General features: G+C 47.9%; 2 protein-coding genes across 2 annotated transcripts; both read right to left on the reverse strand.

Moving 5' to 3' along the window:
* Positions 1-1325: 1325 nt before the first annotated feature.
* On the reverse strand, positions 1326-3954 carry EV420DRAFT_1751357 (uncharacterized protein; the record flags this gene model as incomplete). The annotated part of the gene is made up of 7 exons (XM_060480367.1): positions 1326-1668; positions 1779-2066; positions 2156-2198; positions 2252-2443; positions 2477-2792; positions 2887-3206; positions 3261-3954. 7 exons carry the CDS (start codon positions 3952-3954, stop codon positions 1530-1532), a joined length of 1992 nt encoding a protein of 663 aa, XP_060325957.1. The 3' UTR covers positions 1326-1529.
* Positions 3955-4126: 172 nt separating this feature from the next.
* Positions 4127-5318, reverse strand: EV420DRAFT_1570331 (uncharacterized protein; the record flags this gene model as incomplete). The annotated part of the gene is made up of 5 exons (XM_060474252.1): positions 5232-5318; positions 4880-5178; positions 4498-4793; positions 4364-4462; positions 4127-4333 (listed from the first exon to the last, which is right to left on the reverse strand). The coding sequence occupies exons 2-5, from the start codon at positions 4992-4994 to the stop codon at positions 4127-4129; spliced, it is 717 nt and encodes a 238-aa protein (XP_060325958.1). The 5' UTR covers positions 4995-5178; positions 5232-5318.
* Between the last annotated feature and the right edge of the window lie 2240 nt (positions 5319-7558).

A 7558-nucleotide genomic window follows, 5' to 3' on the forward strand; every position in this document is an offset into this window, starting at 1 on the left:
GAGTCGCAAAATAGCCAGAACTGCTTCCCGAGCACTGGTATGACACCAACGGTGTTCTATCGATGAGGTCCCATCGTCATACGCATCGTGATCTTTTATCGCATACACTCTGTCAGCAGAATTTGGCATGGTCTCGATCCGCGATCACGACTTCCATAGCTCGACATGTCCGTCAATCAACTAAACCAAAATTCATTCAGCGGAAATTTGACTGAATAGGGACGATAATACCGAAGCTTGGATGAACTCCAAGAATCTCCTGGCGCGTAACATATCAGACAACTGTGAATCTCTCGACTCGGCTATGAGGGTGAGCAATCTATCCGCATCCTGCCAAGCCCAGATAAACAAAAGGGCGCCAAAGCAGAGCATGTGAAGTTCATGAACATGTTGAAATAATCGTAGCGGGTATGGAAGCACACGAGGGATCAGGCTCAAGCCTAAGGATCGGCAACTTGAATAAAGACGGAACTTACCCTAGTATGCCAGAAAGCCCATGATGAGAGCGAAAGAAGCAGCCCAGAGTCCCTGAGAGGCAGAAAAGATAATCAAGATCAACAGCACCAAAAAGATAAGCGAAAGACGTAATGCCGCTGTGCACAAAGTGATAGGTGATACATTCATAAACGACAAGAACTTGAAGGATTGTCGGATTGAAGTCCTATACAAAGACGGATAAGCCAAATGAACAAATACGATGTTCCCACTAACGTTGTGATGTTGGCACTACGCTCTCCAGCCTCTGCATCTCGCGCTCAATTTTCAAACTGGACGCCTTGCACTGATTCCGAAGGCTGATACTGAAAACCATACTATCCGAGTCAATTTCTCGAGAGATGTCGACAATGACCGTAGCAAGTATTGCCGAGATCCCACCTGCATTCGAGGATAGTGTCGACAGTGAAGAGAATTCTCACGACATGTGGGCTGGTGAGGCTGCATAGACGTTACAAGAGGATAAAAAGAGTGGTTCCAAGTTTCTAGTTACATCACGGTGAGCGTGGCCGAACTATAGGAATACAGGATGGGGTCAATCAACTCGGTAGAGTCATTGCAGCGTGATACAGAAAGGCAGGTTTGCAATAGAGGGTTGTCCACAAAAAGTCGATTCAAAAAGTGTCGGATATGATATTGTTCTCGACTGTTAGCTGATAGAAGTCGGCCAAATGAGGTACCAAAGCCAAGGGTGCTACCCGCAACATCGGAGAGAAAGGAGAAGCTCTGGACTCGGATTCGTTAACAGAGACTTGGCGGAATCTTGGAGAAAGACAAGTTTCAATTTGTTAACGGTGGTGCAAAGTCTAGTCACGTGCCAAGTAGGGTTATTTTCATTTTCCATCACCGAAATCGCAAAAATAAAAGATAAAGGCTACAAGCATGAGTTGAGAGCAAATACTACTTAGCACTAGGCACTAGCTTCGAGCTGGTCATTGTGTACTACAAGAGTGGAACCGGCAAATTTACTACAGATATCGACGAGGACTAAGAAACACGGTCTTGTAGAGTTTCATCGTCAAAGGGCTCCCTAGCTAATCCTTCCTCTTCTCGATCTTCTTGGCGTAAATCATGTCGCATCGCGAAAAGAAACCCCCGCCTGAACTGAAGGTGAAGACCAGTGATCGGATCATCCAAGGCTGAAAATCGGCAAAGCCGCTATTTACTGTTGGACTAACGCGGGCATTCAATATCCCGAAAACACCAAATTTCGTTATCCCCAACATGTTATGAGGATCAGGTTCAAACCATTCGTCGAATTTGGAAGAGACCTTTGTGCGTACTGGAATCGCACATTCGGAAGATTCCTGTGTAGTGTCGAGCTGGTAACGACAACAAAGATGACGTAGAAAATGGATTCCACATCGTGACGATAAAGGTGTTTAGTAGGCGGTGGATCCTCGACATACTTCTTATCGAAGAGTTCATACGCCGTGTAAGGTCGAGTGCCGACACGCTGAAGCAAGGAAGTGGTGTCGTCTCGGAAGGAGGAGAAATCGAAATCGTTAAGGACCCCGCGTAGATAGCCATCGATGGTCCGGCGCCACATAATGTTGCCTTTGCTAATATCCCTGTGAATAATTCCCGGGTGATCATAGAGCCATTTGTGAATTTCAGCGGCAGTCAGAAATCACTCAGAAAAGAGGAATAATGTACGCACTGTGCAAAATGTCGAAGAAGACCTGAGCATACTCTTGAGGCGTCTGCAGTTCATCGAAGGAATACAGTCTCTCCTCGACAGCGATTCGACACACACGTCCCTCGTACTCAAATTTCTTGTCTGCAAACATGGTCTTTGCAAAGAAATCCGCCAGGTTCGCCTGAGGAGACTTCGCGTCGTAGCCAAAGTCTTGAGAGAGGAGAATGTCCGGCAAGTGATCTAGGGCCCAGTCTGGCCTTTTGCCTTGCGTCATATTTCGAGCCTTCTCTTGAGCTTTCCCAATGAAATCTGCTTCAGATGTTCGGTGGATGTCCGGCTAACTGATCTTGACAATCAGTTGTTTACCCTTCCACTCCTCATGCTCCGATGTGGCCTTGACTACGCAAGTGTCCCGACCGACGATGCTAGGATGGCGCGATATAATCCAGCCAAGGGTGACCTCAACTTTTTCATCCCCTTTAACCAACCTGAGCGTTACTCCAACAAAGACGGCGTCGGGATCACCACATCTATTCATGTAATTCTCGATGAGCACCTTGTCGTTGTAAAATTGTTCTTGGATGCCTCGCTGCTTGAGAGAAAGGCGACCCAATCCGATGGGCATTGCCACGAACGCGTCCGTAACGTCAGTACCCTCCTGTTCAGAGATAACAACCGGTTTGCACACAATGATGGCGGAGCGATCATAGTCCGCCATCATAGTAGAGTGATTGAATGCGTCCGCCCGCAACCAGTGCACCAATACAGTGTGTTCGAATGTCGGCACCAGACAGAATTTCGAGGGCGTAACGACCACACTGGAGTTGTATGTTTCGGCGGGCCTTTGCTATTTCTTCCCGTTGCGCTTCTTCCTCTTCCGAAAGTGCTGCTGCCTTCCTGGTGGCCACGACGTCACGAGCCACGCCAGTGCGGGGAAGTTTGGAACGGACACGAGAAAGGTCGTCGCCGTCTGACCCTGAGCTAGAGCCGGAGGAGTAGGAGCACAAGATAACCCCTAGGGTCTCGATGCAAGATAGGTTACGTCGCACTTTTACTCGGGGACCCTTGTCGTCTGGATACAGAGATTTATTTTAAATGAACGTCAGAAAGAATAAATGAGGCTTACTAGGCATAAGAACGCGATAGATAGCATCAGATCCTTCGTCAAGATAACACTCATCGGGCTTGAATTCCTGACAACGCATACTTTGAACCCACGACACTTTATTCCCAGGTCCATTATCCTGGATAGCATCAAACAAGTTTCCTGAACTAAGCATCGAACGAAGAACGCTCCAGCTATCAGGGATATCTTGAGAGCCACTGTCGACCGGTTTCGCATCAAGGCCCAGTCCACAGTCCTTTTCAGTGACACCTAGAACATCGAACGCACAATCAAACATCAGCCCGTCAGGATGAGAAGTCTTATCTCCAGACTTGGGATTGCATTGTTCGACGTAGGTCTTGACGTGTGTTCTGAATGTAGCATCATTTTTGATGGTCGCAATAAGAGATTGAATCTCGTTATTAGTGTGCCAGTCGTGAGGAAGATGGAGAATTTGGGTGAAAAAATCATCTGCAGGCATGAACACGCGGCTGCTGATATCGGCTCGAATGTATGGATCATATCTTGCCATAGGATGAACTGGATTGGATTTGGGATGAACCTGTGGGGTGTCAGACTCATTGTTGCTGAGCAAAGTGTTGTGCACAGAAGAGCACGACTGGTCGGATAGAGACTCCTGTGGCAGTGTTTTGTTCCCTGTGGCGGACTGTGCAGCAGAGCGATGACTCGAATCCATGCTCGCATCGTGGGACATGGTAGCATTAGGATAATCGAGCGAGGTGGAGGGAGAGCACGAAGGCAAGAAAGGATGTTCAGGTCGCGCAGAACAATAAGTTTATGACCGCAAAGTAATACACGTGATCGTGTGGCGCAACATATTTGGGCACAACCGGCAAATGCCGAGGCTCCTTGAACCAATAAAAAAATCATAAACCAGTAGGATGGCTTAGACTAGTGATCCAAGGGCGATGAGAGAGTCTGTTACGAGTCCTCAGGTCGCTATTCTCAGGCTCTCGATAAACTGAAATGTGGATATTTGTGTAGGGAGATTTCAAGTGAACGACCACCGCAAAGGTAACTTCTCTCTTCCAAACTCCCGTCAGTCGCTGAGGCGACTTCCCCAGAATCTTCACCTGACTGAACATTACATTTGTGCTTCCTACAGCTTGATTAGCCGCCCAAATCTTCTCTTCGTACAACAGCGCCTTCCGCTCTTCGTTCAGGTTTCTCCGGTGCAGCTGATTATAGCGGTACACCGTTTCCTCCGACGTCTCGACCACAAGGTTGATCCCAGCACGCGCTGCACGCTCTTTGTATGCAGAATTATGGTGCAGAGGGCCTTCTCCGTTCCGGCGTCGGCAGGAGAAGACAGAAGCACCGTTTCATTTCTGAGGCGCTGTCCAGGGACGCGTCTTTTTTTGCCATTGCGGAAGGGCAAACCCGACGTTTTCGCATACGCGCCAGTTAACGCCGATGCCCTGGACCTTGTTAGATGGTACTGACGACTCGTATGCAATAGAGCTGGTGTCAACGTCCCCAGCAGCTCGCAAGCATCGACCAGGTACTGGTTGAATCGAAGAATGCCGTAGATGACTTGTCAAGATACTCATGGCATCCGAATGATTGAAAATTCTTGCTTGCAAGGTCAGAACAGAAGTAAAGGATTTTCGACGATACACGCACTGCCTGAGAAGGGTGTTTTTCATATGAGGTCCTTCTGAAGATGTCGATGAATTCGGTAGCCAGAGATGGAATCGACTTGTCAGCGAGATAAGGATTGGAAGGAAGGGTCATAACAAGTCATCCAATTGCGCAGTCGGACGTCCGGCCGCGAGTGTTGTGGGTTGGTAACGATAGAAGTCGGCCCAGCGGGAGTGCACAATCTATAAAAAACCAAGTAAACGTGAAGTGTCGTAACTCGGTTTTAATCACTCATAGATGGTATTCCTTGTGGTGATAGACCAAGGCGAGAGCAGTCCTTACAGTTGTGAGGTGAGCGTTCTTCAAGCAAACATACACCAGCAGAGCTACCTTACGATTTTCCCAAAACATTCTACCTGTGTGCGAATGTCCGAGACTCCTCGTAATATACGATCCTGATGGAATTGGGCGTCAGGGTACTGAAGGAAGAAGATACGAATAACGACCACATATTGAGCTTCTTCCGTCGGAAGTTGAGTAAACGATTGGTGGGTTCTCATATGGATTCGCTTACGTTCGATTCATCTCCGAGGAGATACGTAAACTGCTTGCCTAGTCATGAAAAACGACTTGGTAGATGTCTTACTTGCCAGTCGAAAAAAATTGATAATACATTTCGTTTGAGCCATACATAATCAATTTCAAGCCTATGTAGTTCAACGCGTCGTAGGAAGAGAAAGAGAAAGGACACCACAGCTAGTAGAGGCAAAATTACGTTCGAGGAAGAATAGCAGCAAGTCATACACCGAACCAGTCCACCGAGCATCCATTTCTCGTGCAGAATCCTCCGCGATCTGTGTGACAGACAGGAATTGGCTGGAATTCGTCGTTGAGAGGCCATCTCCTGAAGCAGTAGAGACAGGAATAGGTGCAGCAGTGCTGCTTCCGGTTTCACAATGGAGAGATGTCGAAGCTTCTGCCGAGATAGGTCCGTCTGGATGTTCCCGCCGTCACCACGAGAGATCATTCTCGAAACCTTCATGCAGATGCTCGTCGCTGCTACACTGGAGAGTCGAGAAATGTGAGGAAAGACGCCTTGAGCACGCGTCGATGGTGCCTAATAAGCGATACAGTGGCCTTGGAGCAGAACATTTGTCAGGGTCGTTCCAATGGATGTGCGCAAAAGTTTTTGTCGGTCCAGCTGGGCAACTCCTGCAAATACGACCGAAGCCTTGATAATTCTTCACGTCCTCCTAGGAACTTGATAGGGTAGTTGCTGAAATTGAACGATAGAAAGAACAGAAACATGACACACCGATGCTTGGAAAGCTTTTAGGAACCGCTCGGCACGCACATATCAAGTAACGATGGATTCTCAGACTCGGATATGCAGGTCAGTAGCCCTGCCAGGTCTCTCACAGCCCAATCAGTTGGAAGGCGTTGATGTTCAAGTTGTTGACGTCTTGGGCAAAATCGCGCGCGCACGGATGTATATGGATTGCTGAGCGAGATGAGCAGTAGTCGGTCACCGTTGGTATCGGAAAAGATACTTACTTATAATAACTGTGTGGGCGCAAATTATCCCAATCCATTGTAAACAGGAAGCATATAAAGACTCGTCGGTTTCCAGAGGTAAAAGCAGAGCAAGGACCAAGGCACCTATCGTACACCCTCCGTTGAAGACGTAAGTGATAGTTTTGACGATGTTCTTAGGGTTGGAATCCTGAGTGATGGCGAAGGATGAGTTTCGTGTGGCTGAGGAAAAGCTCTGGACCAACTTTGTATTGTCTGATAACTACCGCTTGCAGCATCGACATCTTGTGTTCCAATTCCGGTCCAGCGGTCTTGCATCGACGGCGAAGATTAGCACTGTATTCCACTGTGTCCGAGCATCTGTCCTTGATTTCTTGAAGAATGTCGTTGATAAGCCCAGGCAGGTACTTTCAAGGTATCCCCAGTATTCGAGGATGTCGTAAATAACATAGAGTGTTTTTTTTTGGACGTGCGATTTGGTAAGACTTCAAGCACATCAGCCAAGCAAAGGAAGGAGGCTGGATATTGGGCTCACAACTGGACGAAGCCCAAATTGCACATGTGATGCAATTTGAGATGCTGGCCTACTTTCGTAGACGTCGATTCAAAGCACTTGGAAGCACGGTACGAAGGAGGATTTGTACGGTGTAAGACTGCCCATAAAGAACCGATCCAGTCTGTGCCATCTATGATACGATTTTCGACGGGTTGCTGATAGAAGCCTGGCCAGCGGAGAGGTGGATGGAAAGCGGGAGAATGCTGAAGATTTTTGGGCGGATCAGAGCATCCCAAATTGGCGCTATCGAGAGTCATGGTAGAAGGTGCTTGTCGGCAAGTTACAGGACTCAAGCAATCAGCTTGAAGAGGGCAAGTGTATCGCCTATCCTGCTCGGGCTCTGACAAGGAGCTGTCCTAGTGAGTTTTAGTATTCACGAATGATTCTCAAGACCCATGAAGCGAATAAATTTCTACTCACTAGATATCCTCCTTCTGATAGCGTTATACTCTCCTCAGAGCCAGACCGTTGATGATAGCGTTTGGTGACCAAGTCTTTGACGCCAAGATGCCTATACTTTATGCAGCTGTGTCGACACCTCGAATAGAAGGAAATCCTAAGCACCGCTATTCAACGCGACACTGAGGTGAGCTCTGAGGTGGTAGTGAAGCAAGAGAATCACGTGTCA

Source organism: Desarmillaria tabescens (genome assembly GCF_030435595.1).
Source record: "Desarmillaria tabescens strain CCBAS 213 chromosome Unknown EV420scaffold_46, whole genome shotgun sequence".
NCBI classification, from domain to species: Eukaryota; Fungi; Basidiomycota; class Agaricomycetes; order Agaricales; family Physalacriaceae; genus Desarmillaria; species Desarmillaria tabescens.